Here is a 27,807-nt window from a genome sequence, read left to right on the forward strand (position 1 = left end):
ATGCAGATAAGCACGTTTCAAAGCTATACTAGCGTTCATAGAAAGGAATGCATGAAACAAGTGGATGTGCGAATCATAACACCAGTAAGCATGCGCAGTTGGGAATCTACAGGAAACCATTGGGGGGGGGGTAGCGACCTCATGCTACACAGTTCTCATGCTACACAGAGTTCATTGGCAGCTTGCTGACACCAAAGCAGCTTACATCATTCCCCCTTTGATCTGCACAACAACTCTGTAAGGTAGGTTACGCAGAAAGTCTGTGACTGGTCTGAGATCACCCACTCAGCTTCCACAGCAAGAACCTGGGTCTGGCAGACCCTGCTCTGAAGCGCTAACTTCATTAGGGTAGCTGATCGCCGGGTACCACAACTGAACTCCAGACAGCAGATTTCTCTCCCGCTGGAGAAAATAACTGCTTTGGAGGGTGGACTCTATAGCATTCTGTTCAGCTGAGGCCTCTCCCCTCCCCAAACTCTGGCTTCCGTAGACTCCACCACAAAATATCCAGGAATTTCCCAACCTGGAGCTGGCAACCCTAGTCAGGACTGGCCCCAATGAGTTCCCCACAAAGGCCAAAGGAGGCCTGGAAAGGGCCTCCTGCCTTTGGCTTTTTACTGACAGAACCAAGCTTGGTTGCCTAGCAGCAGCCACTGAGGGAAAAGTTAGCCCCACAGCAGGAGGAGAAGAGAATGGTTAGACAGCCGGTGGCCCACCTCAGTAGCCAGCCTGCCAGCAGAGGAGCCAAGTAGAAGTGTCTTCTTCAGGAGAGACAGCCATTTTGGCAGTTTATTCTGTTGGGGAAGAGGTTCCAGGCTGGCAGTGGGTGGGGGAGAGGATTGGACCCAACACCCAGCCAATGGCACGTGAGTACTCTTGAGTGGCGGTTGACTGCCCATGGCTGATGGAGCGCACAGCACAGCCAATGAGAGAGCCGGGAAGTGCCAATATGTAGGGCAATTGTATATATAGGATGCTTCTTACACTGTAGTCTGTCTTGGAACTGTGTATTAGAAGAAGCTGGGAAAGAACCAATGGGAGAGCTTTCTCTGGCTTTGTCTCCCGGCCCGGGAGCAAGTTGGTATATACAGTAACACAGACTTTTGTGTTGTTTTTCCTTACCTGGGACAAGGATGTAGACGAGAAGATACTAGAGGAGGGGCTCTCATAGCTTCATGGTTCTCCACGAGGGCTGAGGCTGGGGCACCTTTGATGATCCACATTTCTGCGCTCCTTGTGTTATCCTGAAAGAGTCTTGAGTAGAGCTTTGATTTAGTAGTAAGGATTTTATCTGATTCAGGATTTCTCTACTGAGAGAGAAAGCTTGACCGAGCCCCCTGTGGCTGGGATGCCAGTGAAAAACCGGCATGAATCCCTCAAAACAACCCAGGAGCGGAGCTTCTTCAAATGAGCTTTTGTTGTGTTCAGCCTGTCAGGACGAGGGCACATTTTTCACCTTCCTCCATCCCGGAAACAGTTTAGTTAAGGACTCGCGCAAATCTTATAGCTCACGATTGCATGTTTGTTTGTAGGCTCAGCAGAGTTGTGAAGACTGCCATCATGTGTTTGGAGAATATTACTGCAGCATCTGCCACCTGTTCGACACAGACAAGAAGCAGTACCACTGTGAGAAGTGTGGGATTTGTAGGTACAGGAATAGACTGAGGGGGGGGGGGGAATTGACACCTTTGCTTGCTGTTTATCCTTTTGTAGTAACTCTTGTGATGAAAACTTTGTTGGGGAATTGGGGCCTGGACTGAGCCTCAGTCTTCTGCTAAACCTATGATACTTTAATTTCTACAGTAAATTAGCGTGTATAGTTGAATCTTTGGTTCGGTTTCCCAGGAGGTTTCAGGCGCTGTGGTCTTCTGGGTACCAATAACTGTACATTACTTTTGCCTTAGAGGATGTTTATACATTCCAGGAGAATCAAAATGGGCAAAGGGTATCTGAATCTTGACTCTCCTTGACTTTCTGAGAGCTTCCTGACCACAGAGATAGAGAGAAGGGGAGGGATTTGGGTCGGTACATTGGGCCAGTTTTAGTCAGTTCTAGTTGGGCCTGCACAGGGGTCATTTCCTGCAGGAGCAGAGCTCCGGCAGTAAAGAGCCCAGGGGGCGGGCACATGCAACAAGCCCCACCCCCTGCTCCCAGCAGCCCTCAGTCAGAGCAAGAAGCAGCCAGGTAAGTTGCAGAGCTCCCCCTGGCCCCCCGGTTAAAAACAATCCAGTGGCACCTTTAAGACCAAGTTTTATTCAGGTACAAGCTCTCCCTCTTCTGCGAGGACAGATCTGCATGTTCCCCCACCCCCAAAACAGCTAGCAATCCAAAACAGTCCAGTGGAGCCTGAGTGATGGGTGTTGCCTTCTGACACACTTCCGGTGATGTCAGGGGTGTGGCATATGCAAATAAGTTGTGCTAATGAGTTATGCTAATGAGCTCCTGCACCTCTTTTCCTACGAAATGACCCCTGGGCCTGCATCTCATCCATGGTAGTCCTACATGCTAGGTACGTCAGTAGGTATGTTAACAGCTATAGGTCCAAGAAAGATATATACCTCTGGTTTACCAAGGGTCGGTCCTTGATGTCAGTAGCCAGAATATACTCCTTATTTGTCCGAGTGTGCACTGTGGATTTCTTTATTTGCAACCGTCTGTGTTACTTGATATCTACTTGGAAAATAATAAACCGAACTTAAAGGAAGCTACAGTCTGGGACTCTCAGTCTCTCTGGCAGGGAAGTGCCCAGCCAACCTACCCACCAAATTTGGAGCTTGGGTCTGGGAGCTTTCCATTGAGAAGCTCCCCAATAAACTTCAAGAAGTATAAATCCTATTTGTATTTCTACAACCTGTCCCATTCTTTACTTTAGGTACTCTGGTCCTCAGCTGTACTAGAATAGGGAGTCCGTCGTGTCTTCCAACTGACTAGGCGCTGGGAATGAGATAGGGTGGGAAATATGATTTCTGTTGTGTTGTATTACAATAGTGAATGCCAGAATAAGAGAAGAGTTGGTTTTTATACGCCAATTTCCTCTACCCTAAGGAGTCTCAAAGCGGCTTACAATTGCCTTCCTTTCCTCTCCCCAATAAACAAATCTTGCTGCAACAAGAGTGTTGTGAGAGTGATTGAGTCCAGGGCTTGACACCATGTTGATCAAAAGTCACTGTGTTCCGCACAAGGCAAGAACTATCACAACCAAAGTCCAGGGCTGCTTGACCGGTGTGTATCCATTGCAAATCCACACCCTGGCCCCAGTAAATGCTATCTAGAGGTGCTCTGCGTCTGAGCACGGAAAGTGTTGGCCATTGACAGACCTGTTCTCCATGGATTTGCCTAATGTCACGGCCATCGTTACACCCTCTCTGCCAGTGAATTCTACAAGTCAATGTCATGTCGCAGGAACAGCTTCCTTTAGTGCGTTGTCTGTCTATAGCTCATCAACCTCCTTGTATGTTCTTGAATTCTAATATTCTGGGAGAAGGTTTTCTCATATCAATTTCTCCTCTCCCCACCCATAAGCTCTGTCTTGTCCCCCTTTGTCTTTAAACTTAAAAGAACAGAGTCCTTTGCTTTGCCTTTGATCATTTTTGTTGTTGTCCCCCCTCCCCTCCAGATCTGTGAGACCCCTTTTCAGAGGAGGCAGCCAGATCTTCACGCAGCACTCTAAAGGTAGCCACCTCCTAGATCTAAAGAGGAGAATTATGAGACTGGCTGTTTTGTTGTCACCCCCTCCTTCCTAATAATCTCCACCATATCGTTGCTTTTTTTGCTGCTGTTGCACACCATGTCAGCATCTTCATTGAGCCGTCCACTGTGACTTCGTTCTTGAGTAGACACTGCCCCTTGGGTCCCCATCGATGTCTTTGTAGGGCTCCCCCAAAGTAAATCACTTTGCACTTCCATTGAACTTCCTTCGCACCCTTGTTTGGCCATTCCTTGGCTTCCCAGAGCCTCATAGTGAGTTGTGGTACGTTCACAGTAGCGGCCAACTGTGCCAGCAAGGGAATCACGGTCAAGGATCCCTGGCCTGAAAGACATCCAGCTGTCCTCAGCCAGAGCCACGGCCTTTTTGACCCTTGCCCTGACCGGGTGGAACTCTCTGCCAAATGGCATATCCATGCTTTGCGGGACCTGATGCCGCTCTGCAGGGCCTGTAAGGCCGAAACGTTCCACCAGGCCTATGGCTGAGGACAGCGATGGGCCCTTTTCTTCCCTTCCCCACGGGGTAGCAGTATAGCTTGATTATTCTGTAGCATCATCCGTGTTTTAAATTGCTTTTGTTTCTAACTGTTTTACTGACTCACGAATGTGTTCTTCTGTTGTCGTTCACCATCCTGAGCCTTGTGTGTACATGGGAGGGTGGTCCAAAAGTCTAATTTATAAATAACCAAGGAGCTTCCGAAGACTTGGCAAGCTCCTGTTGCATTTGTGCTCTGGGGAGACAGCTCACGCTCTGTGCTCACAGGCCCAGTCAGGGGGCAGCCGCCTCCGTGCTTCTCCCCAGAGTATCACCAGCTGCCAAGATCTTTGTCTTCTCCTTTGCTCTTGAGAAGCTGACAAACCTGCCTGCCTGCCCCCCTGCCCAGCGTCGCCTGCCATCATTGGCCTCCATAAGCTTAATCCGCTTCCATCAGATGTCCCACCACAGTTGAGAGAATGAAGGACAGGGGGGGTGAACGGTGGTGTTGACCTGGCCACGGCTGACCTCTGCCTCTACAAGAGCTCAGGGCAGCATGCCGGGTTCTGCACGTAGGCACACAACACTTGTGAAGTAGGTTTGGTTAAGATACCGCGAGTGACGCCAGTGGCACGAGCTTGGGAGGTGTAATGTGGACCTGCTTGCCAGTGGTGTGAGTATGGAAGGCAGTATTCCTTGGATTTGTGTCTGTGGAAGAAGCAGCGAGAGCCAGGCTGTGCCACCGGAGGTGGAGAGAACGCTGAGCCCGCGGGGTGCTGGCCGGAAGCTGGCTCATACCCAGCCAGTGGGAGCCCTGCCCTGGGTGGCCATGCCTGTCCTTTTATGCCCGCTGGGCTTGAGTTGGTCAGACATCTGCACATGGGATGCTCACCTGGCCCTCCACAGTTGGCTGAGCCTCAGTTTCCCTTTCGAAGGGCATGAGAGACGCTACAGAGCCAAGGAGGGGAAGAGGAAAGACGGCAATTTCCCAGACTCTGAGTCAAGCCTTTCCTTTCTTTCTTTGTTTATCCTCCTCCTCCTCCTCCTCCTCCTCCACCCTGGCCTTGTAGTCTATGTGCTAGAGAATCTGGGTGGGGTTTTGTTTTGGTATTTTGTGTGTGTGTGTGTGCACCTGGAAGTCATGTCGACCTCTGGTGACTGACCCCTACTGGGGGCCTGGAGGATATTCAGAGAGGTGCCTGCCCTTGTCCTCCAGACGTGGTATTCCAAGGAGGTCTCCCATCCAAACATGAAACACAGTCAACCCTGCTTAGCTTCCAAGATCTGACGAGATCGGGCTTGCCTGGGCTATCTGGGTCAGGGTGTATGCTGGAGACTCTTGACCCATGATGGGGTCCCAGCCCTCAGTCTGAGAACCATCCAGCGTACCCTCCCCCTCCCCTAGCGGGTTACCTTTGCTGCATGAGGTCATCGGAGGAATGGATCCCTCCACAGAGGAGCCTTTTCCTCAGTCTGCTGCTCTCCTCTCCCGACACCCTCACCCCCCGTGGAAGCAGGGGAATGATCTGGGTGGAAACGTGTGTGTCTCCTGCAAGTCTCACTCCAGGCCTGTCTACCTCTCTGGGCTTTTCCAGATCAGCACTCCGAGGTGCTGCTTCTGGCGTGTCAGGCACTGAATGAGTTGGGGATTGGGGCTCTTGAAGGGTCAGCAGCGGCTGCCGTTTCATGGGGGGCATCTTGAGAGGCTGTTTGGGGGTCTGTGTGAAGGGAGGAAACTCAGGGCCTTTTCGGCGGTGGCATCATGATTGTTCCCCAGAGGCTTACTTGGCGTTGTCTTTAGTGTCATCCCATTGCCAGGTGAAGATATTTTTCTTTCATTTCTTTAGGGTTTGGTTTATTTTCTTGTAACGGTTTTGCCTGTAATTGGTACATTGAGGACTGATTTTATTCATTTGGTATTTGGATTATTGTTAGATTTATAGGGGGTGTGGTGATGACAAAGACAATGGCGGTCGCTTACTCTACGGGCTCTGCTCCTCTTCCCCTAATTTACCCGATGGCAGAGACTAAATGAGGCTACAGATAGCCCAGGTATGGACAGAAAAAACGGCAATCACACCAACAACCAGAGGGCGACAAGAAAGACACCTCAAAACTTTTTCTCCCCGAGAGATAATCACCCAGAGCAAAGCCTTCTTCACACCAAAACCTTAAAGATGGCTGCCAACCAGGTCTCTCAGCAATTTGCGGATATGACTCTTAATAAACAAGATCTTACCTATCTCTTAGAACAAATGGAAAGGAGACTTACCAGTAATTTACAACCCTCTCTTCAACTGGTACGGGAACAATTAACCGATATCCAAGCTTCCCTGGCATAAACTGCAAAGAAGGGGGAGACAGCCCTTAATGTGGGCATGATTTTAAAGCACGATGTCCGGGACTTGCAAACCAGAGAGGCTGCGTACAGAGATCGTCTCATCGCTCTTGAAGCTCAAATGAGAAACCTGAAGATTCGCGGGATTCCAGAGGGGGAAGAAGGGTCTATGGATTTAATTTGCTTTATTTCAACTTGGATTGCTTCAGTTTTTAACCGAAGTACTGCCAACACCACCTTTATGAAAGACCGATACTATCTTGTAATTTTATTCGGTGACCATCTTGTTTCTTACTGAGCACCTTATTTGTGTTGATAATTACTGGTTTTACTGTTATGTTTTTATGCGTGGGCACTTGTTGCTCTTTGTAAGCCACCCTGAGCCCGCTCGCGGGGAGGGCGGGATATAAATGCTAAAATAAATAAACTATTTTGCACACCTACAGAATGGGTGTAGCTAACAATCTAAAATGTTGTGGCCCCAGGGACATATTGATTCAAGTAGCAGATTGGAGGCTCAAAAAAAGACTCTTAGACAAAGCAAAGGTTTTTTATTATTCAAAGATGTCCAATACTGATATTCCCAGATATACTACAGGAGGCATTGCAGATTCGCAGATCACTGAAGCCTATTACTTCACGTTTGTGCCAAAATAACGTCAGATACAAATAGCTGCCTTCGGGGTTTCTTCAGGTGAACCTCCAGGGGACTTTATTCTATGCCACAGATGAAGACTCAGGCTTTGAGCTTTTGGAAGCACTCTGGATCTCTGATGCTGCTGACCATGACAGACATACTCTGAAAAGACGACTGGAGTCACCGGGCTCTCCTTGCGCTTCTGTCTCTCCAATGTCTACAGATCGAGTCACACCATTGGCTACACACTGATCTGGGGCACTACTCATCTGACTCACTGTTGTGATGTTTTATTGCATAGCTTTTAATCTTACTGTTCATATACATTGGTCTGATTGTTGAAATGTTTGGTTTGTCTGGTTTTTTAATACTTAATAATAGTATAATACCCAGGGGGAGGGGGGCAAGCAGTTCAAGATTGCTCCTTAGTTCAGTGCTTTCTTTTGGTAACTACCTGTAGAGTAGGGTGTGTTCATTTCCAAAGGAAGCACACACTAAAAAATTTTATAGGTGTTTCAGTGCTTACAATTTTGTAAGATTTATTATTTTGAGTTTTCTTCTGTTTTATTTTACTGTTGTACAAGCAGGGGTCATTACGTAGAAAAAGAGCTAGGGGAACGCATTAGCATAACTCATTAGCATATGCCACACCCCCTGACATCAGGGGCCCGGCGGTGGACCTGCAAGGCCAGCGGAAGTGCGAGGAAGCCCCACCAAGGCCCTCCCTGGCCCCAGGCAGGCAGGGGTGGGGAGAGGCGGGGAGGAAGCAACTTACCCTCCCTCTTCTCCTGCCTCCTCCTGGCTGAATGAGGGCTGGAAGCGGGGCAGCCAGAAGCAGGGGGCGGGGCTTCATCGTGTGCCCCGCCCCCTGCACCTCACCCGGGGGAACTGTGTTCCCCCGCGTTCCCCCCCCGAAATGACCTCTGTGTACAAGTAGGATATTGTGCTTGTTTACAAGTACTGAAGACTTTTTAACAGTTATTTAAGAGTTAATAGTCTCTAAGAGGGGGAAGAATTTGGTAGACTGATTTTTTCATTGAATTTTCTTTGACAGTACTGGTGACCTTATAATTTTATAAATTTCTTGCCTTGATTCAGCTGATTTAAATAGTCAGAGCTTCAGAGGTTTCTGAAATTTTTATAGATAGTATATTCATTGGCTTTTATCCTACTTAATTGTCTGCTTATATTGATCTTTACTGTAATTTTAAAACTTTGTCTTGCTTTTCTCCAGTCAATTTCTTGCAGCTTGATTATCACAGATTTTCTACACTTTTACACTTTTCTCAATCTTGGTAACAAGATTTTTCAAAAAATTCTCTTGAACTGATTACCTTTTCTGTCTACTTACTAAGTAAACTTGAGAGTGTTTCAGAAACTTTCAAGGTGCAGTTATTATACCATTCTGTTGTATAGCCTCTGTACTATAAACAATTTAGTTCTACGGTTTCAGTAGACTTCCTTACCATAACTAGCTGACTAGTTTGGTGTAGTGGTTAAGTGTGCGGACTCTAATCTGGGAGAACTGGGTTTGATTCCCCACTCCTCCACTTGTACCTGCTGATGTGACCTGGGTCAGTCACAAGCTCTGGCACAGCTGTCCTTGAAAAAGAGCAGTTTGTGTCAGAGTTCTCTCAGCCCCACCCACATTACAGGGTGCCTGTTGTGGGGAGGGGAAGGGAAAGGAGTTTGTAAGCCTCTCTGAGACTCCAAGTGAAGGGCGGGGTAGAAATCCATTCTCCTCTTCTTCTTCCTCTGATTGCAGTATTTAGTTTCACCTCTTCTCAGTGCATAATGAACATAAGAACATAAGAACATAAGAGATGCCAATGTTGGATCAGGCCAAAGGCCCATCCAGTCCAACACTCTGTATCACACAGTGGCCAGAAATACCAGTGCCATCAGGAGGTCCACCAGTGGGGCCAGGACATTAGAAGCCATCCCACTGTTGACCCCCCCAAGCACCAAGATGACAGAGCATCACTTGCCCCAGAGTCCCTATCTATACCTTGTGGCTAATAGCCACTGATGGACCTCTGCTCCATATGCTTATCTAATTCCCTTTTGAAGCCGTCCATGCTTGTAGCCACCACCACTTCCTGTGGCAGTGAATTCCAAGTGTTAATCACTCTTTGGGTGAAGAAGGACGTCCTCCTCATAGGGAAAGTGTTCCAACCCTTTTATCATTCGAGTTGCCCTTTTCTGCACTTTTTCCAAAGCTATAATATCCTTTTTAAGGTGTGGTGCCCAGAACTGCACACAGTATTCCAAATGAGGTCTCACCATTGATTTATATAGGGGCATTATTATATTGGCTGATCTGTTTTCAATACCCTTCCTAATAATCCCCAGCATAGCATTGGCCTTCTTTATTGCAGTCACACACTGTCTCGACATTTTCAGTGAGTTATCTACTACAACTCCAAGATCTCTCTCTTGATCTGTCTCTGCCAGTTCAGACCCCATCAATGTGTATTTATATTTAGGATTTTTGGCTCCAATGTGCATCACCTTGCACTTGGCCACATTGAACCCCATTTGCCATGTTGACGCCCACTCGCCCATCTTTGACAGATCCCTTTGGAGTGCCTCACAATCCTCACTGGTTTTCACCACCCTGAACAACTTCGTATCATCTGCAAATTTAGCCACTTCACTGCTTACTCCCAACTCCAAATCATTAATGAACAAGTTAAAAAGCAGTGGACCAAGTACTGATCCCTGCGGTACCCCACTGCTTACCCCCCTCCACTGAGAGAACTGCCCATTTATACTCACTCTCTGTTTTCTATTAATTAGCCAGTTTTTGATCCATAAAAGGACTTGTCCTTTTATCCCATGATTTTTGAGCTTACTTAGGAGCCTTTGATGAGGAACTTTATCAAAAGCTTTCTGGAAGTCAAGGTAAACAATATCTATTGGATCCCCCTTGTCCACATGTTTGTTCACCCCCTCAAAGAACATTAACAGGTTAGTGAGACAAAATCTTCCCTTACAGAACCCATGTTGAGTCTGCCTCAATAGGTTTTGTTCTGTTCGGTGAACATTAGAGACTTGAACAGCTTAATTAAAAAAGAGAGAACTATAAAATTTGCAAAGCAGATTTGCAAAGCAGATTTGCCCAGATGTTCTTTTTCTCCAAGAAACTAATTATGTTCTTCAAAACACCCTATCCTAAAATTGACTTTGTTCCCCCATCAATTCCAGGCTCCAAGCTCTTCAAACGCCCAAGGAGTGGCGATCCTACTGGCCAAAAAAATAAACTTCATACTAGACTCAAAACTCACAGATCCCATGGGCAGGTTTTTGTTTTTAAAAGGCTCTATTGAAGGGAAGAAATGGACCCTTGCCTCCATCTATGCTCCCAACATCAACCAAATCCCCTTTTTACATTTGACCTTCTCCAAGCTACAAAATTTTGCAAAGGGAGACTTGGTGATCGGGGGGGACCTGAATTGTGTTGCTGATGATACTTTAGATTGTTCCTCCATTAAAAGAGACAGGAATCAACTTTCACCTAACTCTACAAAATTGGCTAAACTATCTGAGCTCTACAATCTTTGCGACACCTGGAGATCTTTGCACCCGACAGATCGTGAATACTCGTATTTCTTGGCTAGACACGACATATTCACCCATCTTCATTATATTTTGATTTCATCTTCACTGACTCCTCATCTTCACTCAGCCAATATTGGACCCAGGCACTTATCGGACCATGCATGGATTGATTGCCACCTTCAAGCAATGCAGAATAATTTGATAGACAAACAATGGGCAATGGACACATCCATTTTATTGAATACATCAATTAAGAATAAAATAGAAAAAGACATTGTGAATTTCTTTAAGGATGACGCTGTTGCTGAGACGGATCACACTATCCAGTGGGATGCTATAAGAGGCTGTATAATTTCTGCAACTTCATACCTGAGAAAAGAAAAAAACAGATTGAGGAATGAGACTTTAAGACATATAGTGTCTTTGGAAAGAGTACATAAAAGGACTAGGGGAAAAGCAATATATAAGAAACTTCAAGCGGAACATAAAATCTTAGACTCTCTTGAACTTACACAAATTCAAAGAAATCTATTAATCCTGAAACAAATTTTTTGGCATAAATCTGCCAAAAACATCTGTCTTCTTGCTTGAAGGGCAAAAGGAAAAAAGCAATGGTGGTGGCATCAAAAACCTCAAAAAACACTGCTCTTGCATTTGCACAATATTATGAGTATATCACTCTAATCATGCTTTGCAAGAGAAATCTTCCATAATCCAGCAAATGTTGACAATTTGATCTCTTTGAAACCCAGCTTGTACTTCTGGCAGTTCTCTATCCACGTACTACTGAAGCTTAGCTTGTAGGCTCTTGAGCATGACCTTGCTAGCGTGTGAAATGAGTGTAATTGTGCGATATCTTGAACATTCCTTGGCATTGCCATTCTTTGCAATTGGAATGTAAACTGACCTTTTCCAATCCTGTGGCCACTGTTGCATTTTCCAAATTTGCTGGCATATTCAGTGCAGCACTTTAACAGCATCATCTTTTAAGACTTTGAATAGCTCAGCTGGGATACCATCACCTCCACTAGCTTTGTTGTTAGTAATGCTAGAAAGGCCCATTTGACTTTGCACTTCAGGATGTCTGGCTCAAGGTCAGTGATCACACCGTCATGGTTCTTGCATAGTTCTTTTGTGTATTCTTGCCACCTCTTCCTTATCTCCCCTGCTTCTGTTCGGTCCCTACTGTTTTTGTCCTTTATAATAGCCAGCTTTGCACAGAACGTTCCCTTGATTTCTCCAATTTTCTTGAAGAGATCTCTAGTCCTTCCCATTCTGTTGTTTTCCTCTATTACTTTGCATTGTTCATTCAGGAAAGCCTCCTTATCTCTCCTTGCTGTACTCTGGAAATCTGCATTCAGTTTGGGGTAATGATTAAGTGCGCGGACTCTAATCTGGGAGAACCGGGTTTGATTCCCCACTCCTCCACTTGCACCTGCTGATGTGACCTTGGGTCAGTCACAAGCTCTGGCACAGCTGTCCTTGAAAAAGAGCAGTTTGTGTCAGAGCTCTCTCAGCCCCACCCACCTCACAGGGTGTCTGCTGTGGGGAGGGGAAGGGAAAGGAGTTTGTAAGCCTCTCTGAGACTCCAAGTGAAGGGCGGGGTATAAATCCAATCTTTTCTCTTCTTCTTCTAAATGTTTCCTTCTCACCTTTGCCTTTCGCTTTCCTTCTTTCCTCAGCTATTTGTAAAGCCTCATCAGACAGCCACTTTGCTTTCTTGCATTTCTTTTCCTTTGGGAAGATGTTGATTGCTAGCTCCTGTACAATGTCACAAACCTCCGTCCATAGTTCTTCAGGCACTCTGTCTATCAAATCTAGTCCCTTAAACTTATTCTTCACCTCCACTGTATATTAATAAGGGATGTGATCTAGGTCAAATCTGAATGGCTTTGTGATTTTCCCAACTTTCTTCAGTTTAAGCCTGAATTTTGCAATGAGTAGCTCATGATCTGAGCCATAGCTCCAGGTCTTGTTTTTACTGACTGTATAGAGCTTCTCCATCTTTAACTGCAAATGATATAATCAATCTGGTGATGTCCATGTGTAGAGTCGCCTCTTAGGTTGTTGGAAGAGGGTGTTTGCTATGACCAGTGTGTTCTTTTGACAAATCTCGGTTAGCCCAGTTTCATTTTGTTTTCCAAGGCCAAACTTGTCCATTATTCCAGTTACCTTTTGACTTTCTACTTTAGCATTCCAGTCCCCTATGACAGAATACTCACATATAATTAATTTGAGGGTGCCTCTGTCTTCTCTGGCATAGCAACACTTTTCATCCTACCTAAATCTCATTTCTCAGGGCAGGCTTCACATTATAATCTGTAACCTGTAAAATGGGTTTTTCCCCTAACCTGACTTTGATGCCAAAAGTCAGAGGTCAGGAGTGTCAAACTCGCTGTCTCGTTTATCATGTAATTTGGGGAAATTCCAGGGGGGGGGGAGTGTGAATGTGTTTGAGTGAGAATGGCTTTATTGTAGGACAATGCGTCTCATGTGACTTCTGAAGATACCTCCATTTCCCAGGGATGTCCGCCAGATTGCCTTGGTCTTTTTTTTTGATTGCTGGGTAACAAATGGAAATTTACAAGGAGGGGGATTAGAGCCTTGCGGGTTTTATTTATTTATTATTAAGTTTATACCCCGCCCTCCCTGCAAAGCAGGCTCAGGGCGGCTTACATTCATTAAAACATATTACATAATATATAGATAAAATCTGATAAAATCAACATAAAACAATTCAATTTCAATAATAATAGTAACAAGTAATACGTGCTGTCGATCTTTCGCTAATTGTACAAGACGGCGTACTTTTTGTAAGTGTTTTAGATTCTCGATGTTCTTCACACAGGGCGGCCATTGCGGCCGAGAGTTGGTGGTAATAGTGGAGGCGGTTCCTAGTTGAAAGCCTGGTGGAAGAGCTCCGTCTTGCAGGCCCTGTGGAATTGTGCAAGGTCCGGGAGCTCATTCCACCAGTATGGAGCCGCCACTGAGAAGGCCCTGGCCCTGGTGGTAGCGAGCCTGGCGTCCTTAGGACCAGGGAGGGTCAATCGATTTTGAGACCCCAACCATAGTGCTCTCTGCGATATATATGGGGAAAGGCAGTCCCTCAGGTATGTCGGACCCTGGCCATATAGGGCTTTATAGGTAAGTACCCAGGTGGGACCAATTGGGAGAGAGCCACTATCTCCCCATCCCACACCCAGTCACACACGCCAGGTCTACATTCTGCTCTTGCAGGAAGTCCCTGAGGACCATGGTCTTGTTATTTATAGACCTAGCATTACACAACACAAATGACGGAGGGGGGTCCAGCATCCTAGCCCCACTGCCGACATCCCTTGGGATGGGATGCAGGCTGGAAGAGGGCCGAGCTTTTCTATTTCTTCACCTCCTTCCCTTACTACCCTGCCTGCTCCCACCGCTATACTTTCCCCTCCCCAGGAGCACCAGAATCCCTTGGCCTGACATCATCACCCCTCGTGGTCTCCGCAGACGTTCAGACCACTAGTAGGGCAGACAATGGACTTTCAGTATGATGGACACCGGTGGTGACTGCAACACACACTGCTGCTAAATTACACAAATTTCATAACCTATCCTACCAAAACTCATCCAAAAAATTGATTGCTAATAATACACAAGTTATCTGGCCAGTAAATAAAGGCCAGATAAAAATTATTCTATATATATTTTTCTTCTTCTAATTTCCTATCCCTCCATCAATAATTAATCAAAAAAGCAATCACAGTAATTAATTTCAAATTGGTTGGAGGTCCTATAACTAATTTCAACTAGTTGGAGGTCTTATGACTAATAACAGACCATATTCCACAAAAAGTTAACCCAATGAGATTCAACTACTCTGCTTTGATATCTATCAAACATTAACAATTAAACATTAGACCATGTCTAGTAAGTAACTCAATTGGGCTAGGCGGGAATGAATGGCCAGTGCGACTGGAGGGGACTATGTTTGAACCAGGTATAATTTGGGGTTTTCGTGCCAGAATCTCAGTTCTGACTCAACAACGTTCTTAGCGTGGATCATCTTTATTCTTCAATTAACAAATCACCTTCAGTGGGTGTTGTTGGGAGTAACTTTATCCAAGAGTCTGACAAGGAGGAGAGGAATTAATTTCCCCCCAGAGTGCTGAGGGCCTGATTAGGAAGTCATGTAAGTGGCCTCGGGTGGTAGACTGGAGAGCCTTCTCCCCAGCTCCGTGTTGCCGATCCAAATTGGGCCTCTGTTGTGGGCTTGGGACATGAGTTCCAGTCTCCTTGTCAGAAAGTCAGATAATGTGTAGTTCAGTCCTCATTCTGGTTGTTTCCCCCTGACTGCCGACAGTGCAGTAGCCTGGTCTCATGCTCCTTAGTCCCTTTTCACTGTCTTGATTCTGGTACCAGGCGGTGGGCAAGTGAGCATGGCCTCCACAGCAAGCGTGCATGTGTGCCCTAGCTGCAGTATCCAAATTGTGGGAGAGACGAGCAATTTAAACTATTTGTAGGCTGAATAGGATGGCCAGTTGACCATTGTACCGATTCGTATGTTTGACTTCTCAGGATTGGTCCCAAAGACGAATTCTTCCACTGTTCCAAATGTAACTTGTGTTTGGCTCTGACTCTCCAAGGGAATCACAAGGTATGAAATGGAGGATTTTAAATGTTAATAAACAGTTTAAAAGGAAGCAAAAGATACCCGCCGGGAGTGACCAGTGAACCAAAGCCCGGATCATGTCTGTAGGGGCCAGTCTTGTGCAAATTATGGGGGCGTTGGTTTTGGCCTTCGTGTTACTATAGACCACTGCAGTGCAGGACAGCCCCTCCCCAGGGTGTGGGGAATTAGCTTGCTTTCCAGTCTTGCCATGGAAGCCAAGGGAAGCGAACTGCCTGAGGCATGCCGAGAAGGGGCCTTCAAGGCTTCTGTTGAGAACGGCCTCCCTGCCCTCTCCCAGAGTGCTCTCGCAGCTTTCTTCAAAAGTGTGGAGGCATTGGGCATGCATGGCTGCTGTGTGGGGAGCAGAAGCTGCAGCACCCTAACTATTGCTTTGCAAGGTCTGGCTGAGCTGGGTGCAAGGAAAGGGAGAGAGGCTCTTGGAGGCTGGCAATGACTGTATCAGCTGTCAGCACCATCTGTTAAGGAAGGCTGCTTGAACCTTGGAGGGAAGGGAAGCTTAGCTGATCCTAGAGCTTTTTGCTGTGCTCAGACTTCCCTGTGCCCCTAGTGGCTGCAGCCAGGACTGCATTTTTTAAAAAGAAAAGAAAACTTAGCTGGAGGATGACGCTTGGCTTCAAGGGCCCCCTTCAAAGGCTTTCCTTGAGCTGTGCCCGGGGCAGGCAGCCCCCCCTCCCCCGCCCTCTTGGTATACCATTGTTGTAGTCTTTAACGGGTGTATCTGCTTTAAGGAGGAAGAAATCTCATAACAAAGTTTGCTCCTATAACATCTCTTTCTTTTTGTTTACACAGTGCATTGAAAATGTCTCAAGGCAAGATTGTCCCATATGTTTGGAGGTAACTTCCTTAATATGTCCATGTGCTGTTTCATTTGAAAGTGTTTCCTTTGATGTATGTGAAAAACCTCATTCTTGTCTCTTAGGACATTCATACCTCACGTGTGGGCGCTCACGTCCTGCCCTGTGGACATCTTCTTCATCGGTGAGGCTGTTTCTTGAGAAGTGAACATTAGAAATTGGGAATGATCCGGTTACTACAAAACCTAGGACAGATCCCCGGGTGAAAGGTGCCGGGGAGATTTTCTGACCCCAGTTGCACTTCTGTTGGCAGAATGCACGGAGAAGCAGCTGTACCTGGGAGGGAAAATGGCTCAGTGGTAGAGCCTCTGCTTGCCACGCAGAAGGTCCCAGGCTCAATCCCCGGCAGCATCTCTAGTTAAAAGACCTGGCAGGAGGTGATGTGAAGGACCTCCGCCTGAGACCTTGGAGAGCCGCCGCCAGACTGAGTGGGCAGACCAAGCCGGGGGGGGGGGGTCTGGATTCAGTAGAAGGCAGCTCCTTTGTGTTCATGTGGGCAACTTTGTCCTCTTTGGGCATTCCGTTCACTGTTTGCAGCAGTAGAGACCGTGTCTGCAACCCACCATGCAGCCAGTTGCTGCTTACAGCTTGATTCCTGTAAACAAAACACACGCCCAAAAAAGCACCTGGAGTGCCCAACTCCAGAAACCTCTCTGCCTTTTGTGCAGTTGGGGTAATTTTGCTGCCCCCAAGTCCACTTAACGTTTTTTGGGGAAAAATACTCTGTGAGTTCACTAAGGAAACACTGGTCCAGGGAAGCAGTTTAAGTGCTCTGGAGACAGCCTGATAACTGTTTACCTCATCACAGGGAGATACAGTAAAAAAAAAATAATAATCCCAAGATAGGAAAAAAGTTAGAAATTAATTTAAGTTGTTTTCCTTTAAAATTCATGGAAGTTCGTTAGTTTCAAGACAGTTTTTGTTGCTTTGAATTAAAAAAAACACAGCCCTGTAAAGGGGCCACCCTGCCTTGAGTGGCTTATGAGTACGCAGAAGAGGAAGGGTGGGTTCTGTGCGGGAGAAGCACAAAGCCTCATCTCAAAGTGTGTTTACAGGTTCTGGATGACTCGGCACTGGGAAACGCAATGTTTTCTGCCACCACAAAGAAAAAAGTCTCTGTGGCAATTTTTCTACCCCACAATGCTTTAGGAATTTGGCTTGGTCCCGTCGCCACAGAAACCAATATGGCAACCGGAGACGAGTGCCGGAGCAAGCGGACACGATCGAAAGTTTAAAAAATGCTTCTAAAAGATGCCAAACAAAGCATGGGTGGAGGGGGAACTCAAGACCCACCCCCAGTAAAACCTAAAAAGCAGTTTTAAATCAAGAAGAAAAGACTTTAAGCTAAGCTAAACCGAAGAAAATCTTAACGAAGTCAGAAACTGCACGCTAGTATAAAGGCAACTAAAATTGTTGAACTTTTTTCCTGTTTTGGAAAACTTACTTCTTGTTGATATTATGGTGGGGAGAGGGTGGAAAACGATGCCGGACAAGAAACCACTCACAGGAAATAATCAACCAACGACTCCCTCCCAGAACCAGGAAGTAACTACAGATTTTTCTACACTGCTAGCAAATGCACTGCACCCTCTAATGGAGGAGATGATGAATCTCAACACCAAATTGGACACGGTCCAAAAACAGTTGACTCAAATGGTTTATGGCGACATGCTGAACAGACTCATCTCCCGGACCTCCTGGGGATGAAATCTGCACACCAGCAGAAAGGAGGGGGGGCGACGTCTCACTACCCCCCTCCGGAGCCTGGTTGAAAGGCTTCTAGCCATGGGACTTTTGGGAGGTGGCCTCTTCGCCAGCACGATGCTGGGGAATTGAGGTGCTTTTCTGTCCTGACGGTCCTCCTGCTGTGTGTCCGTATGGAACTAGTGATGTTGACCGGGACAAGCGCTGGAGATCGAGCGGTTTAAACGGAGCTACAGCGAGGTCGAAATAGAGTGCAATTGACAAGCCAAAAAGAAAACTCCCACCCCACGGACTAGAGAGTAAAGCAAGCGGGGGAGGGGGCCCTCCGATGTGCATGAAATAAAAAGCGAAAACTGAGGGGGGAGCGGAAGTAAAAGCGTTGAAATCTATTGGGAGAGACTTACCAGGGCGCGGATGAGTGTATGAGCGCATATTCAGAGACTTTAGCAAACTTTCAGAGAGTAAACAATCCATAAAGATGGCGGGGAAGAGGACGGAGAAAGAAAAGATTTCAAAAGCGAAAGTAGTTGAGAGCCCTCGCCCAGAAGGAACCACCGAGCTGGCTAAAACGTTGGCAGAATCCCTGCGCCCCCTGCTGGACCAGATGACAAATCTCAAGGAACAGTTGTCAATGATGAATCAAAGCATCACTACTCAGCAGCTACAATTGAACGAGACTCTTAAGATTACGGAGCAAACAGCTGCGAAAGTGAAAGAAGTTGACGCCAGTACTCAAAAGGTGAGGAAAAAGGTTCAAAAATTGGAAAAGAAGCAAGTTTCTACAGAAGAACAACTTTTGCAGCTGCAAATTGAGAAGGCAAACCTGGTCCTCCGATTCCAAGGTGTCCCAGAATCCAAAGGTGAGAATCTGAAGCAAATAATGAGCGAAGCATTGGCCCCAGTGACAGATTTCAAGGCGGAATACCTTATAAACGAGATGGATGTGGCCTACATGTCCTGTTCCGTATACATAAAGAAGAAGAATCTGCCTGGGGAAATAATAATCAGATTCTCGAAGAGACACGTGAGGGATTCTATCCTGAGAGCAACTGCAGGGTCACCTTTGAAAATTGGGGACAATACTATTAGAATTTTGAAAGACATCCCATTTGAAATAAGACAATGGAGAAAGAAATATAAAGAGTTAATTCTTTTTCTTCAAACAAATGTAATCGTGTACAGGCGGTTAACTCCGGAGGGCGTAACCTTCAAACTTCAGGACAAAAAAGAAAAGATTGACTCTGTTTCCAAAGCACGGCAGTTTTTGAGAATCCAGATGGGTGAGCCAGAGGAGGTGGATAAAGAGGAGAAGGACAGCAAGTCCAGTGGCGAGTTGGACTCGGGGTCTTCTTTCTGAAAAAGGGGAGGCTGCCCCTAAAAGTCCATACAGACTGTGGAAAAGACAAGATAAGAAAAAATGAAGACTGAAGGACTCTGATTTGTGCCTTTGAAAGTATAGTTTTTAATAATGAGATGCTCTGCGGGTTTTCTCTAATAGTTAAATTTAAGACTTAAAAGATATTTTAGCATGTCTGACTAAGTTCAAAAGATACTAGCGTTTTAAGAAAAACTTTTTACTAAAGCAGTTGTAATGATCTCCTCTCTTGGGTTTTTAGTTAGTAGTGGCTATTCTTTCTCCTTAAATGTAGTGTAGTCCCCTTTCTCTACTTTCATTGTAGTTTGTAGTTTAATTAAAAAATGCACTTTCGTTGTAGTTTGTGGTTTAATTAAAAAATGCAATAAAAAATTCCCTCCGCCCCCCCAAAAAAATGTAAAATGATGGGAAAAAAGACTGAGAGTATTAATAAAAGAATGGATGAAGCAGACAAAGAAAGATCTTCTGACAAAACACAGCTAATACAGCTTCAGCTGGAAAGATCCACAGATGTCCTATGTTTCCAAGGGATTCCAGAAGAAAAAAGGAACTTTTAGCGAAGGCTCTTGTACCACTAATGGATTATAAACAAGAAGAATTATTGAACAAGATGGACTTGGATTACAGGATTTATCTGGACTTTATAAAGAAAAACAAACTCCCAGGAGAAATTGATTTGAAATTCACGAAATGATCTACCAGGGATCTGGTGCTAAAATCCACGATGGGGAAGGCTTTAAAAATCCAAAACAAAGATGTAAAAATTCTGAAAGATATCCCTTTTGAAGTGAGGAAGAAGAGGAGACTTTATAAGGAACTTACTCTCTTTCTTCAAAAAAAAAAAGGGAATACCCTACAGATGGGTATTCCCTGAAGGACTGAGTTTCAAGTATGAGGACAAAAAATTTAAAATTGACTCTGTTCCTAAAGCAAATAAGTTTATGGCCCAATTTTCAAAGCCAAACCAAACTCAAAAAGAAAAGAAGACAGAACTTTCTGCGGACAAGGAAGAAGATGGCGAAGAATCCTACTCACAGGATTCAACAAGCACTAGTTCTAAATCTTCAGAGATTTCGGAATCTGAAAAAGGAGTAGCCGCTCCCAAACCTCGGACAAGGAAGAAACGCAAGAAGAAAAGACTCTGAAACTGATAGATGTTTATGCAGTCTTTGTTAAAATGATATTCAAAGCTAATTATTATTCTTAAACCTTTATTTATGTTATCTTAATATCAGTAGGTGATTTAGTTACAAATTCATGTAATCCAGATCATGTCACCTGTTAGCTCCACTCCCCCACTTACTAGTAGAATCGTAGTGTATAGTGTATTAGAGTTCCACTCCCCTATTCCTGTAGCTTTAGTGATGTAGTAATGGAAAAACAATAAAATCTTTACAAAAAAAAAAAGAATTTGGCTTGAGGCAGAAGGTAATATGTGCTAAATTTTTGTACAGGGTTGCTAGGGGGATGTATTAAATCACCATGAAGATTATTGATTTAAATCAAAACTTTCCATTAGCTGCTCCCTGAATTGAAATGCACACTGATTGGATGCTATAACAATTGAATTAAATTTATTAAGGATGTGCTATCAGATACTAAAGGTAAAGGTTTCCCTTGCTTGAAAGAAGAAGAAGAGATTGGATTTATACCCCATGGCCCTTCACTTGGAGTCTCAGAGCGGCTTACAAACTCCTTTCCCTTCCCCTCCCCACAGCAGACACCCTGTGAGGTGGGTGGGGCTGAGAGAGCTCTGCCAGAAACTGCTCTTTTTCAAGAACAGCTCTTGTCAGAACTTGTGACTGACCCAAGGTCACACCAGCAGGTGCGAGTGGAGGAGTGGGGACTCAAACCCGGTTATCCCAGATTAGAGTCCACTGTACCAAACTGGCTCTGTCGAATTTGACTCTTAAGGGCTGGACACGATAAAATGCCTGGTATTTCCATGATAGGATTGGCAGGAACCCCGTGATATTTCTGATTCTGCTACTTCACTTCTGATAAATATCAGAACTGGAAATCCTGCCAGGCAGGAGCCTCAGGAGTGAGTCAGAAGGAGCCGGCCGGCCTCAGCTGGGCTGTGGTGGGTTAGGGCCTTTTACAGCTGTGGCCTTCCTTCAGACCCCGGGGGCCACCGTGGCTGGCTGTGGGAAGAGGGCGTGCGCACCCTGGGGGACAGGCTGGGGGGCTGAGGCAGGCGTCCTCTCCCTTCCGTAGCAGGAGGAGAGGCACGTCAAAAATTATGGTTCCTTTTGTAAGGTCAGAAAGAGAGTGATTGTTGTTTTCTATTCAGGTATTAATTAAAACAGAAACTTTTCCTGACAATGACATTTTGAATCAATACTCTTAATATTTATAACGATAACTGTACAACCATGTCCTTCCAGATTTTCCAATACAAAATTAAAATGATAATTTTAAAAACAGGTTTTCAGTGTCATTGAAACTTTTTGGGGGGAACAAGCATTGTAGAATCTCCACTGTCTGACCAGCAAGCAAGCAAGCAAAGAGGGTGGATTAATTTAAATGATATCTCCCATTAAGATTTTTTCATATAATAACCAATTCTAACCAATAATAAGTTTATCTAAACGGAATGTTTATACCCTCTAGGACAATGTAACGTATTTAATTTTAGTTAGATTTTTCCTAATTTTGGGAAATAGTGCATAACAGTTTGCTAAATGACAGTTTACTAAACTGAATAACTTTTCATCTTACCTGTGTCAGGCTGTGGTGCTTAGAAAAATTAACACAAAATACCACGTAACAATGAAACTGAGTAGTTACATCAATCAGTGGTTGTACATGTTGGTTTCAGATTATCTTAACCCTTAGCAGATAAACCACAACAAAAATTTAATCCTTTGCACTTCCACTATTGTTCACAGACTGAAACAAATATAAATGTATTCCTGCTTTTCCCATTTTTCCAACTTCTGAGCCCGAGTCAATAACAACCAGAACATTTTTTTTAACCTGTCAGAAGCCATGGGGGGCATCAGGCCTCCCCCCTTTTCAGAAAAAACCCTCCTAATTTTGGGAAAAAGCTAAATATATGTGATCCTTTCATTCCTATCAACCCTAAGCCTAAGCAAGAGAGAACTGCCACCCTGTGCTATCACTCATCCCAATTGGGGGGGGGGGGGGGGGGGGGGGACGATGACTATATTTTATTGAAGGTTTTTTCCATGCTCACTAAAATTTCTCAGTTTTCCTGTTGGAAGAATGAGGGGGGGGGTCCCCCTAGGGAAAAAAATTCCCCCCCCCCAAAAAAAATCCTGATGTTTTTCCAGGCCTTCACATCTCTCAGTGCCTGCCGAGGAAGCAGGCTGCTGTTGAGAAGCTGCTGTAGCTGCTGAGGGACCTGTGGTTTCAGACCCCCGGCGGGTGACTCCCCCTGCTCCAGGGGAGGGACTGTCAGCCCGCAGGTGCTGCTTGAACAGTTCTCCTCCAGCCCTGAAATGGGGAGGAGATGCCAGTGTCACGGCAGCAGCCTCTTCATCAGAAGTCAGGAACCCACACTGGCAAGTTGGGCTGAGAATATTAGCAAGAAAATGAGGTGGAGTGTTTGTTCCACTCAATTCTTTGTCTGTTAGTTAATTTATGTAATAATGCTGCTTTGTTTCTTCATCTAGAACTTGTTACGAAGACATGCTAAAAGAGTAAGTATTAACTCCTGTGTGTTCTAAGGGCAGTATAGCACTTTGGGGACTGGAGCTTGTGGGTTATTGAGTGTGTTAGATGTTGCCATCGACTGTTATGTTGTAAACCAGTGAAGGAATTATGTCTGTCACTGGAAAGTGTTTGATGGGGGTGCAGGTTCCAGCCAATGTCGAGCAAGGTTACGTTTTCCAGTTGCCTAACTTGTATGTCTGCTCTCCACCAGAGGTTATAGATGCCCTTTGTGTATGCATTCGGCGTTGGATATGACCCGATACTGGCAGCAACTGGACAGCGAAGTAGCCCAGACACCGATGCCCTTGGAGTACCAGAACATGATGGTGGAGGTAAAGTGGTATCTGTCTGCGTCGCCCTGGTTGCTTGCCCTGGGGCACCATCCTCGTCATGCCGGCTGCACTGCAGGATCCTGGCTAGAACACAAGGAGGAGTCACAGAAGAGGAGGAACAACACAGATAAACAAAACCTGTGGCCAGAAATGTATCATCAATGAACAATTTATATCACATCATGAAGTGTCCAAGTGATTTTTGATAGCTATAATAATGTAAATGTCAAATAATAATCCAGTAGCAGAATTTAAGATCCTTAAGGGACGACAAATCCTTACATTGCAGACAGTCAAGCACTGGTGAGCGATCCAACAACCTTATGCAGACTCTCTCCAACAATGACAATAGAAGCAGTAAATTACAACAGGATCCTGTTTCGAGGAATTTCTCAAGTCAAGTTGCCAAGATCCAGAAGAAATCCCTAAACTGGCATCATAACCACAAAGTCTCCATTAAGCATCACATGCTGCACGTAATTTCTTTGTGTCACAAGAAGCATTCACCAAGCTGCTTATTGTGACACGAGGAAATTACATGCAGCATGTGATGCCTAATGAGACTTTGTGATTATTTATGGTATATTTCTGGTCCCTTTTTTTTGTTTGTCTGTGTTGCACTACAAAATCCTGGCATAGTGCCCTTCAATCTAGTGTCAAGCAGTACTTGGCTCTCTAACCTGTATGTGAATCTGCTAAATTGGTGTAACTTTTTCCTGACTTCACTTTTCTTTTTTGGCTCTACTTAACCTGAAATTATAACTAATTTGCAATTAAATATGCAGCATAAATTATGTAAAGGGTAGCAAGGAGTCATGCTGGGCACGGAAGCTCTGCTCTCAGCCACTGGAAATGTTGTGTGGCCCTTGTTCTGGCTTCTCAGGTTTTACAGTATTTTCCTACCCACCTAAACATACCTTTGTAACTTTGAGGACTAGACCCTTGCCCATTTTTTTTCAAGGAAAAGTTTCTGAGGAATCTCTGTCCAGTTTTGCTTCCCAGGCCATCTCCTCTGCTCTTGTCGAGTTGCTGCACATCCCTACAGGATGCTCTCTCTCTTTGGTCTGAAGAGTATTTGTTACACAGCATGACAACAAAGCCTTCTCTCTCCAGCCATTTCGAGTAGCTGGCTTGTTGAGGTGCTGCTGCAAAGCCCTTTGTGGACAGAGGTGGCAGATGCTGGGGGAGGGGCACACAGGTGTGTCTGTGGTCCCCAGAGGGGCCCCCCTTTCCCCGGCTGTCTTTGCTGAATGGGGTGGAGAGGCAGGTCTTCTTCAGCCAAACTAGGAGAGGGTGATGTATGGCCAGGGAAGTTGGAAAGGGGCTGCTTTGTTTAGAATCTGTGGGGAGTTTCCCCTCCTGTGTGGGCGTTGTGTGGCCCAGAGTTCATGGGACGCTCGGCGTGGATCTGAGTCATCTCCAGGGTGAGGAAAGGGGTTTTGAGTCTTACTGAGAAGGACCCTTATCTGGGATCCTGGAAGGTGGTTGTAAAGAACAGACTCCAGGGGTTGGTTTTGATGACAAAAAATATGGACACCATAAAACAAACCAGGCCCTCAGTGCTGAATTTGCATCAGAGTCCCACAGCCATCAGTCTCAACAACGTTCCTTCAGAAGGATCAAGTTCATTGAAGGCAGGAAACCAGGTCATCTGTGCACACATTCTTTGTTGGAACTGACTCTCCTGGTGGGAGAGGAGAAGTTATACTACAGTCAAAGTGGGGCCGGTTCCCAGGCAGGGTGAAGCATGCGAAGCACCAAGGCCAGGCTAATAGATCAGACACAGCAGGAGGCGTGAAAGCGGGCCTTCCAGAACATGAAGATGCTCACCCAGCGGCCTCCTTCCCCCCTCCACACACAGTGGCCGTGTAGCTGGCAGTACCTCATTGAGGGCACGTGGTGTATGCCCCCCAGCATTCTCTGGAGTCCCCTTCCCTTCTGCTGTCCTGAACTAAAAGATCTAATGATCCCGCATAACAGAAGAGCATTTATGCTCACTTGGTTAAATTCTTTCCCCCCAGCCACACCAGAGGGCCGATTCACAGGCATGGCATATTCAGACACAGTTTGTAAATGGGGATCTGGTCAGCCTGAGTCCTTAAAACATATTTTACCGGAGTGTGAAATCTGGTCTGATTTGAGAGAATAGTATTTGTCCTCCCTCTTAATAGGTTATGTGAATTTACCATCTCAAAAAATCATCCAGTTTTTCTTGCAGATGAGGATTGGAAAACCATCTTAGCAGTCACTAAATATTTAGCTGCAGTGATTGCCTGTAAGCGGGTAGGATCTCGATCTGTTCAAGACCTTTGAGTCGAAAGAACAATCAGATAACGAGAAGCCTTTGTGTGCATTGTAGAAGAAGTTCAGTTTCTTTCCCGCAAGGCACATCCAGGGAAGGGACCGCTAGTTTTTGTTTGTGGAAATAGTTCTAGATGAGAGGTTGGGCAGAAAATACAATCCCGTGCCTAATTTTCTGTTTCTAAACATGCATTGTGTCGTAATTAAACGGGGCCTTTTGAAAGTTGGAAGTGGTGAGCATTTCAGATGAGCATTTCCACTCTGCCGTGGAAGCTCCCTGGGTGGACCTGGGGCCCGTTACTCACTCTCGGCCTCACCTACCTCACAGGATGGTTACGAGGATAAAATGAAGGAAAGAAGAATGCGGTAAGCTGCTTTGGGTTCCCATTGTGGAGAAAAGCAGGACGTGAATGAAGTAAATGCATAATAACTATAGCTTAAGATGGGGTTAGTTTGGTTGGTGGATGGGAAGGACAAAAGGAGGCAGAGAACGGTGTGGACAGGGGCTTTGCCAGGAGGGAGAGAAGACATCCTGTGTGGGGAGGGGAGAGTGAGGAGCCCCCAGAACGGAGCTCCGCACAGAGTTTTCCCAGGGAGAGGCTGCGGGAGGGAGGGAGGGAGGGAGGGACTGAAGAGAGGGTGGAAGATAAGTAGGTTTGCTGGTAAGATAGGGAAGGAAGCCAGGAGAGGGAAACTATCGTGACTCTCAGAAAAGGGAAAGAGGAACTAGTGGGGAAGGGGGGGGAAATGAGTGGCTCTCCACAAGTCCTTGCAGGTTGCCAACTTGTGGTTTTATAATTTAGCACACAACAAACATGGTGAGTGTTACCGCACAATCTTATCCTCCACATGCTGGCTGGAGGGCTGTAGTGTACCGAGTCACTGTGTCCCAGGACCCTAAAGTGGCAACTTGGCCAGAGTTTTCCTAGGGAGAGGCAAGGAGGGAAAAGTGAAGATGGGGAGCAAATACAGACCGATGATTGGGAAGGAGAGAAGAAAGCTGGAAAAGGAGTGAGATTATGTGGGGGCTTTCAGAGAAGGTAAAGAGGAAATAACGGGGGGGGGGATGAGAGGTCCCCTGCAAAGCCATGTGAGTCCCTGCTTGTAATCATTCTAAATCCAATTCCATTTAATGTAAGGAACTGGAAGATCTTCTGATTAAAAACTTCCAGCAAACAAACATCACTTCTTTGTTAGAGAAGCAAAAAGATATTCCTAGTCAAGAAATTTAAAATTGTTACCTTTTGGACTGTTTCTGTAGCGATGACTTCCATCTCTTTTAATGCTCAGTTATTTGTTATTACTGCTGCTGCTGCTATTAATTTCTCCCTTGTGCTTTACACAAACGTTTTCTGTTTGGTTCCAGATCCTTTGCAACGACTGCACTTCTCGATCCACGGTGCGGTTCCATATTCTGGGCATGAAGTGCAAAAACTGTGACTCGTATAACACAGCCCAGGATGGAAGCTCTCGAGTCTCATGGCCCAGCAGCCGCTGAGACTGGCCGTGGAGGCCGCATCGCCTCCTGCTTTGCAGGCAGGGCCTGTTCTCAGGGCTGGAGAGTTGTTTCCCCTCTCTCTTTAGTTGTTTAGATGTTGCATTGCCAAAGCATGTCCTTGGGGCATGGGCACTGAAATCCAGTAGCTGGAAGAATCAGCTGCATTCTGGGAAGAATACTTTAGCATATTTCTGTGCAGTTGTTGGGTGTGAAATAAAGTAACCACAGATTACTTTATTGGCTGCTGAGCAGGGCAGGAAACCCACCTGGAGAGACTCACCAGCTTTTGTGTATTCAGACATGAAACCCTGGCCCTTGAATCTCCTCCCCCCACACACACACACTTCATGGAAGGCAAGTCTTCTGATTTTCCCAGAGTCTGTCTAGTACAGATTTGCACCGGTCTTATCAGGAGGTGAGAGAAAGTATTCAGACTTGCTGCTTTTAAAAAAACAAAGCTTCAAATGTAGTCCTATGCAAAGAGTGATGTTTTCTACCACACTAGAGGCAAAGCTGCAATGGACAATACATTGCTGTGCTTCCTATGTGAATGTATAATAAAAGTCGTACTTCAGAATGTCAGTTTCTTTCATCCAGATGCGATTTTGTCATTATTTGCTGCAAATTCTCACATCTTGCTTAACTGCTGAGGCAAGGCTGAAGAGTCTGGGACA

The 27,807-nt window shown here is 45.6% G+C and overlaps 1 protein-coding gene across 1 annotated transcript; it reads left to right on the forward strand.

The window, feature by feature from the left end:
• Positions 1-27,153, forward strand: RCHY1 (ring finger and CHY zinc finger domain containing 1). The gene is made up of 8 exons (XM_015405561.1): positions 1-84; positions 1,533-1,648; positions 15,277-15,355; positions 16,181-16,225; positions 16,311-16,369; positions 22,963-22,989; positions 23,214-23,334; positions 27,002-27,153. Exons 1-8 carry the CDS (start codon positions 1-3, stop codon positions 27,131-27,133), a joined length of 663 nt encoding a protein of 220 aa, XP_015261047.1. The 3' UTR covers positions 27,134-27,153.
• Positions 27,154-27,807: the final 654 nt, after the last annotated feature.

This window comes from Gekko japonicus, unplaced genomic scaffold (genome assembly GCF_001447785.1).
Source record: "Gekko japonicus isolate JY-2015 unplaced genomic scaffold, Gekko_japonicus_V1.1 scaffold2759, whole genome shotgun sequence".
Taxonomy (NCBI): domain Eukaryota; kingdom Metazoa; phylum Chordata; class Lepidosauria; order Squamata; family Gekkonidae; genus Gekko; species Gekko japonicus.